Consider the following 12785-nt stretch of genomic DNA (forward strand, 5'->3'; position numbering starts at 1 on the left):
AACTGTACCAAGACTTCCTTTATACAAGACCTATACACAAAACAGTGTAATTTTTTTCCCTATTATTTCCCAAAGAGAGCAGTATCACAAACACTGTGCTGTATGCATTCTTAACTGCCCAATCTGGTAGCTCCAAACACCAGTTTGAAATTTAGGAATTTTTATTGAAGTACCTAATCTCAACTGCTGGTTTATCAAATGAGGACAAGCACTGCTTAAGCTTCCATTTTAAATAAAGAGGTTAAGAGCCAGAAATGACATTTATTAGCAAAACCATTTTAGTTGTTTTCAGCTAGAGGACAGGTTCAGGCAAGATCTTGGCAGCTAATGGCTGTATTGGTACAATTAGTAAATTAATACTTTGTGTATAACTGACCTTTTTGTTCCATAAAAGGTTCCATATCAAGCAATTCAGAAAAGCCAATGTAAGTGTTCAACTTTTTCTTATGGCCAGTTTGTCTATTCAAAAACAAATTATGAGACTTTCATGTACAAGTATTCAATGCAGCAAGGAGAGTAAACATCTTTTTGCGTATTTAATCTAAAATTTTAATTTGCAAATCACTACTGTATTTTAGCAGATGAGACTACTGAATAGTTAAATGAACTTCACAAAAAATTAAGTGCACAAATGCTCAAATTCATATAATTTAACTCAATTCAGACTTGCTGAATAGAACCAAGTTGTATGAAGTAAAAGCCAAAGCAGAGAAAGTAACTACAAGCATTTCTGAGTGACCCATATCCTTCCTATGTTTACAACACATACAGGTTAGGTCACTTACCTGTCAAACACAAAACGCATCAGCTGCAAGTTGAGTGTACATGGAAGACTAAGCAGCCTGATCTTCCTTGTTGCATTTTGTTTACTCTGACAAGTTTCACAAAAGTAACGATTGTCGCCTTCTAACTTTTCTTCCTGACCAAGAGAAAAAGAAAGGTCATGAGTACATGTTAAGAGAGTGCAATGTTAATTCTATGCTCTAGCCTGAGATTCAAAACTATATAGAGAAACCAAGTTAAAATGTGAGAATTCTAACTATATCATTCAAGCTGTATTCCAAAATATTGTGCAGTGATAGTACAAGACAGTATATAAGGCAGCTGTCAGTCTGAGGAAACCACGTCTTCCAGACTGAAGTCAGAAGCCCGAGTTACAGTATCAGGCATATTATCAAAACTGCCCTCCACAGTACAGAGATGTGTGCAAACTTAGCTTCTACCAGAAAGATGGTGGAAAATTCTATTTTAATGAGGTCACATAGGTAGTGTGGCATGGCCATATGGCCAGAATTAATAGAAAGCCGTATTTTATCAATGAACATGCAATGAGACCCATATAGATGGATCCTTTTCCCCATGCTGAGCCAAGTTAACCCAATGTGGATCAACAAGGGCCAAATGCAAGCGAGAAGGCTTGCCTTTTAATTGTAAGGCGAACCTTCAAGCCCAAGTTCATTGTTGCAAGGTGAAGAGACTGTAGTTTTGGGGTGTGGTGGCCTCCGAATGCATCTATTAGATTTGCAGATATTAATTTGTTTGCTTTTTATTGTAGAAGGCCTTTCACAAGCAGACCAACAAGTTGTTTCACCAAACTATCTATATCTGACTATTTACAGGGCAAAAGACTAAACTTTTAATTAACTCTGCCCTTAATATTTTTAATGACCTTCATAACTCAAACCTTAGACACCCTTAACTTGAGTTCTAGCCAAATTTTAAACATGCATTAAAAGCAGATATAGGTGCTGATGCTGCTTCTCCAGAGCCACTTGCCAATATTTTAGTTTTTTAAAAAAAGCTCTCCAGTTGACAAATCAGGGAAGCAAGGAAAATGACTTTATACACAGTGCTATGAACTCAAAAGTAAACAAACTGAGAAATATTCTCTAATCTTTCAGTTCTAGTAATTTTAGGTGGACTATTTTCAAACAGGTGAGATATTTTTAGATGTCTCTTTAATTGCCATTACCACACACCTTGTTCTCTGAATTCATTAGAAGTTTTATTTGAACTGGGAGCATAGGACTGAGCCCACATTTAGGATAGAAAACTAAAATTGTTACTCTAGTCAACCCACTGAGTAGATTCACAGCTCTGACCACTAACTTTGCTGTGATGCCAGGTTGAAAATTAAAGCACTTCTTGAACAAAAGGGGGAAAAACTTAAACACTCTCTCAACAGGCAAGGAGACTAATGCTTTGTGAGTGCTACAGAAACAGTAGGATTCCATAGGAGTTGGTACCTTAAGAAATTCTGTGATACAGTCTGTCAACTGCTTGTGCCCTTGGATATTTAACTCCAGTTCATAAAATTTCGATATGAGTTTGGACTCCCTGCCACACTGGTTACAGCTAGAATTAAAAATAAATTAAAATAGATCAGTATGTGGCTTAAAGTGTCAGTCATTTAACCATCATAAAATGTTACTGTTGAAGTTCTTCCTCTGATTGTTAAGCCAGGAGAGAGACTGTATTAAATGATCTCCAACACACTCTTTCCAAGACTGCATGGGTTACAGAAGAGGACCTTGTACAGAGAGAAAAGACAGCATCTAGCAGGAAGTGCAGAAATGCCCATTTACAACTGATCTTTATGCTATGTTTCAAATATAATTTACAATTCCACTACCGGGAAGCAAAACAGGCATTGGGACAACTTAAAATCACGTATTCTCAATATGGGGAATTAATCCACATACTTTAATTCAGGTGAATATTTATTTGTGAGTTACTTTCCTTTACTAAAGGATGAATTACAGAAAAATAGGCAAACTGTAGAATGTTAATTATGCCATCTTATTTTTAAGAAACTCAAGACTTTAAAAACACTGAAAACATTTGTTAAATTTTTAAACTAGAAAGTCACCTTCCCTTCTGCTACAGATTTTAAAAGGCTCCTTCATGCTTTCCTCTCTCTCCCGAAAAAAGCCTTCAATATTTATAGAAAGGTGACCAAAAGAACAGGCAAACACTGAGCAAGAAAGCACCACTAGAGAATTAAATCAACTACTTACACAGTGACATATGCATACTCTCCACAAAACTGCTTTTGAACAATGTTCCGTACATCTGGATTTTTTTGTTTAGACAAAGTATCCTCTAGTAGTGACATGAATAGCTTTGAAAATTCCTGGGCATCCTAGAACAAAACACCAATACTTGGTAATATACTGCAACTCAAAAGTGGAGTCAGAACCTACCTCTCCAATTTACTTGAAATGTCAGTGATGGAGACCCACATACCAAATTACAAGAAAGCTTACTACGGAGCATGATGAATAGAAAAATACAAATCAAGAGGGCTAAGAAAAAATTTAACTTGACTAACGCGAGATTAAGACACAGCATGAGACTAGCAGCATGAATTAAATTGGTACAGTGCTGGTAGCTAAGAAGTGTTTGATTTCTGCATTGCAATTTGCAGGATTCTGGACAATAGGAGTGGCTTATATACTCTATAAATCCCATTATTCTCACTTTATAACTCCACATTGTAAGCCAATCTTTTCCCCCAGAAGAATACTGAAACAAATATTTGACTGACAGGTTTTTTCAGAGCATCGCTTATGTTGTAAAAACATCACACAGTAGTTTAAAGTGTATTAATCTTCCTTTGTTAGGGAATGGAGTGTCCTTTGATAAGGATATGGAACAGCTTCTGTGTGAGGATAGATTAAAAAGACTTGGACTTTTCAGCTTAGAAAAGAGAGGATATGATGGAGGTGTATAAAATCTTACCGGGTGTGGAGAAAATAAACACTTTTATTTACACCTTCTCATAACACGAACTAGGGGGTCACCAATGAAATTAATAGGCAGCAGGTTTAAAAACAAACAAAAGGAAGTTCTTCTTCACACAACACACAGGCAACCTGTGGAACTAGTTGCCAGGGGATGTTGTGAAGGCCAAAATTATCACAGGGTTCAAAAAAGAAACAGATACATTCATGGAGGATAGGTCCATCAATGGCTATTTGCCAGGATGGGCAGGAATGCAACACCATGCTGAGTGTCCCTAGCATCTGTTTGCCAGAAGCTGGAAGTGGATGACAGGGGATGGATCACTTGATGATTACCTGTTCTATTCATTTAATCTGAAACACCTGGCCTTGGCCACTGTTGGAAAACAGGATATTGAACTAGATGGGCCATTGGTCTGACAGTATGGCAGTTCTTATATTTTTATTTAACAATTTGTGACAATACTCAATCACTATTTCATGCCATCATTTCTTATCTTCTCAAATTAATGTTTTATGGCATTTCTTTTAAAAAGGCCAGAACACACTTGCCATACTGAATATATAAAATCATTAAAATCACCACACTCCTAGTGAAATAGATTTTCCTAATATCCAACCTAAACCTCCCCCACTGCAACTTGAGACCATTGCTCCTTGTTCTGTCATTTGCCACCACTGAGAACAGCCAAGCTCCAGCCTCTTTGGAACCCCCTTTCAGGTAGTTGAAAGCTGCTATCAAATCCCCCCTCACTCTTCTCTTCTGCAGACTAAACAATCCCAGTTCCCTCAGCCTCTCCTCATAAGTCATGTGCTCCAGCCCCCTAATCATTTTCATTACCCTCCGCTGGCCTCTCCAATTTGTCCACATCCTTTCAGCAGTGACAGGCCCAAAACTGGACATAATACTCCAGATGTGACCTCACCAGTGCTGAATAGAGTGGAATAATCACTTCCCTCAATCTGCCAGCAATGCTCCTACTAATGCAGCCCAATATGCCGTTAGCCTTCTTGGCAATAAGGGCACACTGTTGACTCATATCCATCTTCTCGTCCACTGTAATCCCAAAGTCCTTTTCTGCAGAACTGCTGCTTAGCCAGTCGGTCTCCAGCCTGTAGCAGTGCATGGGATTCTTCCGTCCTAAGTGCAGGACTCTGCACTTGTCCTTGCTGAACCTCATCAGATTTATTTTGGCCCAATCCGCCAATTTGTCTAGCTCACTCTGGACCCTATCCCTACCCTCCAATGTATCTACCACTCCTCTCAGTTTAGTGTCATCTGCAAACTTGCTGAGGGTGCAGTCCACGCCATCCTTCAGATCATTAATGAAGATGTTGAACAAAACGGGTCCCAGGACTGACCCCTGGGGCACGCCGTTTGATACCGGCTGCCAACTAGACACGGAACCATTGATCACTACTCGTTGAGTCCGATGATCTAGCCAGCTTTCTATCCACCTTACAGTCCATTTATCCAATCCAGACTTTTTTAATTTGCTGGGAAGAATACTGTGGGAGACAGTGTCAAAAGCTTTGCTAAAGTCAAGATACATGATGTCCACCGCTTTCCCCATATCCACAGAGCCAGTTATCTCATCATAGAAGGCAATCAGGTTGGTCAGGCATGACTTGCCCTGGTGAATCCATGTTGACTGTTCCTGATCACCTTCCTCTCCTCCAAGTGCTTCAAAATGGATTCCTTGAGGACCTGCTCCATGTTTTTTCCAGGGACTGAGCTGAGGCTGACTGGTCTGTAGTTCCTCCGATTCTCCTTCTTCCCTTTTTAAAAGATGGGCACTATAGTTGCCTTTTTCCAATCGTCCGGGACCTCCCCTGATCGCCACAAGTTTTCAAAGATAATGGCCAATGGCTCTGCAATCAAATCAGCCAACTTCCTCATCACCCTCGGATGCATTAGATGACCTCTAGAAAAAACAAATCACCCAAGTGTGGCTCCATTATCCTTCTGGGTTTCTAACACCTCTTTGAGACCCATCATGACACCGCTTTGCAGTGTCTCAGCACACAAATACAAATTACTTCTGTTTACATGATAGTTCTAGTCAAGCAACAGGAAAGTAGAAGCACAAGCAAGCAAGACAGTATGATTTTAATCAGTTGTTTCATTTTAATCTAGGGGCAGCTCCTCAAGGTGTAAATCAGCACAGCTCCAATTAAATCTACCAAACAATGCCAATTTATACCTACTGACAATCCAGTCAACAGGCTTTTATGCTCTGTTACAGGATAAATGTTCCACCATGCCCAATTTGTTCAAAAGGAAAGCTCGTCAAATTTAAAAACCTCGACTACCTGTTGTTGTCCTGTATCCAAACCTAGCGCTTTAACAAACCCGGAGGGATCAATGTATCGTCTATTACTGTTCTGTAACAACGCAAACAAGTACTGAAGATGTTCACAAATTGTCTGGGGTTCATAATCTATTGGGAAAAAAAACATGCCCAAGTTAGTGATCAGAAAGTTACTGTTTTTCTCAAAACAATACAAGAGAAAATTAAAGTCATTCCAATTAGAATAATTTACTTTTTGTTAGTCAATGGATGAAACTATTTTTAATACACATCTTCACAGTCAGAAACAAGCTGTCCTTGTTTACAGCTCAGATTATAAATCGTCATGAGCTCTAAAGTGGTTAAATTAAGAATCAGAAAATCATAGTTCTAAAGATGACAGATTTTCCCATTTTAGACTGTGCTGCCTTTCCCACAGCCAACGCTCAGTAGGAGGAGAAGGCCCTAAGGCTATTAGTTAATAATAAATTCTGTTATGTTGTACACTTGAGGTTTTCCACAGTATTTTGTTGCTTTCAAATACCAGATCTTCTGAGTACCTCCTCCATCAAATGAAATGATGGGCTAAAAATAATACCTCACAAAAAATGGACAAAAATTCATTTTATCTGGTGTGAAATGCCAGCTGCAATAGTAAGTTTAAGCAGCATGGTGAAACAGCTATTACAATGCAATAATCCATGGTGTAAAACAGAAACCAGTGTACTGTTAAACCACATTAACTGCAAAGCACACCTATAGCACACTAAACAGAAAACATGGGCCACTGGTCTAAGCTGGTGTGAACAATCAATCTAGTACATTATTCTGGCACCAACCGTGGCCAATGCCAGATTTTTCTACCTAATTTCTTTATGTGGGATTGAAGTTCTCGCATGAAATATGCCTATGGGTAGAATCTTCTTCCTAACCCCAGTCAGCTGATGGTAGAATAATGTCCTGAAACATGAAAATTAATATTTCTTATAATTTTTCCCTCTCTAGTCACTTAATATTGTTTACCATGTTTCACTGTATAAAGCAGAAAATGACTTCACATCATAAGGTTCACAAAATTTCAGAGTAGCTCATTCGAATACATTAAAACTTCGCTCTCTGCTCAGATAATTAAAGCAATTTTTGCTTATAACAAAACAAAGGCTTAGGAGATGCTAACTAACCTCTGTCTTTTGGGATACCTTGACCAGTCACATATTCACTGCAGGTGCTTGGACACAAGTAAAGTGCCTGCCGAAGTTCCAAGTTAAGAAACCACATCTGCAAGAAAGTGTTCACGTAGCATGTGGCTCCAAGGTTTGTTAGACCTACAAAGGCATTCTAACAAAAAAGAGAAAACATATGAATTAATTCCTGTTTAAAAGGAACAGATTGATAATACTGACTGTCAGGCTCTTTCTACACTACTGCTTTTAGCTGAGTTAGTACCTAGTTATTGGTGCTGAGACTCTACAGGTTTATGGAGTTGTCCTTCAGACTTCTTAGTCTCCAACAGTATGTGTCCAATCAACATGATGTCATTAAAGAGACAATTGTTCATCTGTAATTCTGCTTATCTGCAGATATCATCTGACTCCATTTATATTAACATACATCCCTGTGCTGTTTCTTAACTCTGAAGGGAAGCATGTAATATTTTGAACTTCTAAGGGCTTGTCTACATTACCAGCTGGATCAACGGGCAGCGATCGATCCAGCGGGAGTCGATTTATCACGTCGACTCTGGTACTCCACCAGAAAGAGAGGTGCAGGCGGAGTCGATGGGGGAGCATCAATCATCGACTTACCGCAGTGAAGACAACGCAGTAAGTAGATCTAAGTACGTCGACTTCAGCTACATTATTCACGAAACTAAAGTTGTGTAACTAAGGGTACGTCCATACTACCCGCCCGGGTCGGCGGGTAGCGATCGACTTCTCGGAGTTCGATATATCGCGTCTCATCTAGACACGATATATCGAACTCCGAACGCGCTCCTGTCGACTCCGGAACTCCACCACCACGAACGGTAAGTACTTCGAACTAACGTATTTCGAGTTCAGCTACGCTATTCGCGTAGCTGAACTTGCGTACCTTAGTTCGAACCCCCCCCCCCCCTTAGTGTAGACCAGGCCTTAGATCGATTCCCCCCCTCCCCAGTGTAGTTCTCATCTGGTGATTTCTTTGGATGCCCCCTACCCTTAGACTATAGAGAACTCGTTGCATTCTGCTCATCAAGGAAATGAAATTGAATGCTCTAGGGCAGGGGTAGGCAACCTATGGCACACGTGCGAGCTGATTTTCAGTGGCACTCACACTGCCTGGGTCCTGGCCACTGGGGTGGGGGAGGAGAGGGTGTCCTGCATTTTAATTTAATTTTAAAGGAAGCTTCTGAAATATTTTAAAATCCTTATTTACTTTACATACAACAATAGTTTGGTTATATATTATAGACGTCTAGAAAGAGACCTTCTAAAAAGGTCAAAATGTATTACTGGCACGCGAAACCTTAAATTAGAATGAATAAATGAAGACTCAGCACCCCACTTCCGAAAGATTGCCGGCCCCTGCTCTAGGGCACTGAGGCACTCAGAGTTGGTCTCAGATGGGGAATGAGCAGCTAGTGCCTCAAATCTCTGAAAGCGAAGGGAATTCCAGACTCATGCTAGGGAGCTAAACTCAGTAGTGGGAATCCTGTCAATACAGTATTCTTTGAAGATGAGGGTTCTTCTATGTAGGGCCTTAACCTACAAATACTTAAGCACATATGTAAGCTTTACTCACATAGGTAGAAAGCATTTGCCAAACTGGAGCTACAGTTTGAAGAGTTTCTTTTACCTTTTTCCTCCGTTCAGAGTTTGGGTCATCGATGTTGTGAAAGCTATTTTCATCAATTTCTCCTAGCCAAACATGTTCACCAATCCCAACCAAACAGTTTGGGTTTCCTCTGCAGTTTCTTCTACAAAAATAATTAAGAAAACGTTAAAATATAGACCATACACTTGCCATTTGTAACTAGTGCATAAACATGCAGCAGACAAGGTGAACCAAATTATTTTTATTTGCAAAACAAAGGGCAACAGAAAACAGAACAAAGAACACTCAGAAGTAACTTGAGAAGTTCTCTTTATTAAGAGTATGTGCTCTTTAATTTATGACCAATAGGCTCTGGTTTTTACTCAACAGGTTTGGAGGTACTGTTTAGTGTTAATCTCAGTACAGCTCACCCAAACAAAATCCTTGTTTTAGTTGTTGAAATGAGCAGAAATGCCACTTTCTCCACACAGGGAGAAATTGTCTTTCACAAAGACAATCTACAGCTCATGGTGACTCTGCCTGATTGCTCGACAGTGCTCCTATGCTTTGTCCAGCTATGTACAATTTCATCCTGCTCACCCACACAACATGGTGACAAGTCAGAGATGGTGGAAAGGGCTTGATGTTGTAATCTGTTCAGGGGGCACTTATAACCCATTGGGGAGAAGGGGGTGGGGGGAGGAAACAGTTGTGTTTGTTTGTTTGACATACTTAAACTAAACTCGATGCATTAATGGTGTAATTTCTACCTAAAGACATTTATTACTGTGGTATGAGAGTTTTCAAAGACATTTCTGTACACAATATTGGGCACAGAAATAGCTATTCTGCAGTTATGGAAAGTCCATCTGAAGTTTGAACAGGTTGGTTTCCACCAGGCATAAAGTCCAAAGTTAAAGGAACAGAGACACCTTAAAAATCACCGATGTTTTGTTTTTACTTACTACTCCTAAACGCACAGAAAAGTTAACCGACGAACTATTTCTTCTTTGCTCGGGAGCGCTCACGCTCCGTGCGGGCCCGGGGCTGCGCTCCCCTCTGGCCGGGCGCCGCACCGGGAAGGAGCAGGGCCGGCGGATGGGAGGGGCTGAACCCGCAGCCAAGGGAACAGGAGCCGCCCCGCCCCGTGACAGCGAGGCGCTGAGCTCCGGCTGGCGGGCGGGCGGCTCCTTCCCGCTCCTGCCATCGGAGCCGGGCCCGGGCGCTCCCCGCCAGGCTCCTCCCGCAGAGAGGCCCGGCCGCGGGGCGGCCCAGACGCCGCGGGGACGGGCGGGCTGGCGGGGCGGGGCGGTACCTGCACACGCCGCGCTGGCAGGGCTCCAGCCCGATGCGATAGGCCGCCTCGATGTGCTCCTGCGTCACCTCCTCGGGCGGCACGGTCTGGGTCCAGCGCCAGGCCGCCTTCTCCAGCTGCAGCCGCGGGGCCATCCCGCTCCGCGCCGGGCGCCGCCTGCGGACTGAGGAAGCGGGTCAGACGCGGCCGGGCCCCCCGCGACACGGACGTTGAGCGCGCGCCCGACGCCTGTCCCGCGCAGGCCCGCAGGGAGCCCCCCCCATACCACGCGCGCGCGCGCCCGGTAGCCCCCGCCCGCTCCTCCGCGTGGTACCTGGCCGCCCCCTGGCTGCAGCCCCTCCCCCGCCGGTGCGCGGCCCCGCTCAGCCCGGCCGGGCGGCTCCTTGGCTGCGCGCCTGGCTCCTGGCTCTCGGGCCCAGGTAGGGGCTGCGCCGACGCGGTGACGACATGAAGCGACCGCACGTGAACTGGTGACGTGGAACACACCGCGCGAGCACCGTCCGCGACGTGAGACGCAGGGCACTGCGGGGAGGGGCGTGGCCTGCTGCTGCCCCTGTTGGTGACCCCGGGCTGTCACGGGGCGGGGCCTAGTTAAGGGGCCAGAGGAGAATAAATCTCGCCACCGCCGGCCAGTTTCCGGGGTGCAGAGACCCGACAGCGAACCCGGAGCTGGCCCCCGCTGCGCCTCGCCCGCCCCTCGCCGCCGTCCCCGGGCTCTGGCCGCGCGGGGCCTCAGCGCTGTGCCCCGGCCGGGGGCCGCCCGCGGTGACTGAGCCGGGCAGCGGCTCGCTAGCGAGCGGAACCAGGCAGGTCCTCGTGCCCGAGCCCTGCAGAGAGACGGGCCTTGGCTACACTGCCGCTCTCCAGCGCTGCAACGTCTTCGCTCACCCCCGAGCGCTGCAGCTTGCAGCGCTGGAAAGCGGCAGTGTAGACAGTGCCCCGGCAGTGGGAGCTACGCCCAGTGCTGGTGCCGCTACTACACTGCCAGGGCAGCCGGTGAAGACATACCCACAGTCTCCCTTGCTTTTTGGCAGGCAGGCAGGCAGGCCCAGCCCCACCCCTGACAGTGATCAACGTCTCCCCGCAGGCATGCAAGCCCTGCCCGCAGTGATTGGCATCTCCGAGGCTGCTCCAGGCATGCTGGAACAGACGCACTGGCTGGGCTGCTGGCTGCCTCCCCCCACACACACACACACATTTCTTTTGCATTTTTCTGCACAGGGGGCATAGAAATATGTGGGCCGTATGAATTCTGTGTCCCCACAGGAGTGCAGAATTTTGTCAGGAGTAAACCGTTTTGGAGATGCATCAATGCCCATTCCTGCTTCAAGAGAGGGAGAATCTCTCTTGTCTTTGCTGAGCTAATAGCCTCTAGAGTAGAGCATATTAATAGTTACTCTGTACCTCATAAGGTTGAACTTCAGTGTGCTGCAAATTAAAATCCAGCATGGTCAAGGAAGCTCAGTATAAGAAAATGTACAGAAAAGGACAGGAATCTGAACCTGTACGAAATAGTTGCTTTGCAAGTACTGTAAGGTGGAAATCTGTGCATATTATTATCTGGGGTGAGATCTGATAACCACAAATGCGGAGAACTGTGTATAATCCCCTGTGTGGCCAGCAATACATCCACAGATGCTGTCAGTACGATGGCAGAAATCCTCAAGGATGAAATTGGATCACTTCAGATGAACCAAAGTATACAGCAGTTATTGATTTGCTTCTAGGCCTGCACTTCAAACAGCAGCTGCTCAATGACCTTGACACATTGCCATTTTCTTTGCTTGTCGATGAATCGACTGACAGTTCACTTCAGATGCTTTTTTATATTTTCATCAAATACTTCAGTGCTTATACACATGTCTCTGGGCATGACTGAACTATATGAACCACACAGGGCATCACAAAAACTATACTGCAGAGTAACAGCTTTAAAACTTCATTGTACTTGCTACAGAAGCACGGAAGTTTAGTTGCATTAAAATTGATGCGCTCTTTAGTTTTAAGAGCACAACTCTCTAATCTTCAGTTTATATCTAAGGCTAAGATTTTGCATTGTTATTTTTACTAAAAGTCACGGACAGCTCACCGGCAAAAAAACAAAAATTCAAGGAAGCCATGACCTGTCCGTGACTTTTGCTGCTGCAGCTCCATGGTTTTCCCCTGCTGGGAGCTGTGGGGTTCCCCTTCTGCCCACGGCAGCTGGAAGCTGCAGGGGGGCTTCCCTCCACCCACAGTGGCTGGGAGCTGCAGGGTGACCATATTTCCCAAAGAGAAAAGGAGACACCCCCAGCCACTTGCCCTAGGTGCCTCCCCCTTAATGCCCCACCCCCGCCCTCAGCTGCGTTGCTGGGGTTCCACTGGCTGCCACCTCCAGTCCCTCGGCCCCTGGGGCTGAAGCAGAGAATGTCATGGAGGTCTCTGGAAGTCATTTATTCTGTGATTTCCGTGACATAAACGTAGCCTTAGTTATATCCAGTGTTTGTCATTCACTTTTTATTGTGCTCACAAAGCAATGCAATTGTCTTTCTGGTAATCCTGATATGACTTTAAAGAAACATACCTCTAGTTTGCACAATCTGAAGTGGGAGGGAAAAAGCCAAGCTGATTTCAAGGAACTGCATTAATAAATGGAAACTGCCC

The 12785-nt window shown here is 44.2% G+C and overlaps 1 protein-coding gene across 2 annotated transcripts in view; it reads right to left on the minus strand.

Annotated features, from left to right (window-relative positions):
• Positions 1–10302, minus strand: part of USP48 (ubiquitin specific peptidase 48) — a 61464-nt gene extending 51162 nt beyond the window's left edge. For both annotated transcript variants that reach the window (XM_039508591.1, XM_039508590.1), the window contains exons 1-8: positions 10143–10302; positions 8870–8990; positions 7216–7372; positions 6057–6184; positions 3018–3142; positions 2247–2355; positions 786–919; positions 377–459 (exon numbers count right to left, since the gene is read on the minus strand). In XM_039508591.1, the coding sequence (XP_039364525.1) occupies positions 377–459; positions 786–919; positions 2247–2355; positions 3018–3142; positions 6057–6184; positions 7216–7372; positions 8870–8990; positions 10143–10276 (991 nt within the window). In that variant the 5' untranslated portion in view covers positions 10277–10302. The remainder of the gene's footprint in view (positions 1–376; positions 460–785; positions 920–2246; positions 2356–3017; positions 3143–6056; positions 6185–7215; positions 7373–8869; positions 8991–10142) is intronic.
• Between the last annotated feature and the right edge of the window lie 2483 nt (positions 10303–12785).

This window comes from Mauremys reevesii, linkage group 21 (genome assembly GCF_016161935.1).
Source record: "Mauremys reevesii isolate NIE-2019 linkage group 21, ASM1616193v1, whole genome shotgun sequence".
NCBI lineage: Eukaryota > Metazoa > Chordata > Testudines > Geoemydidae > Mauremys > Mauremys reevesii.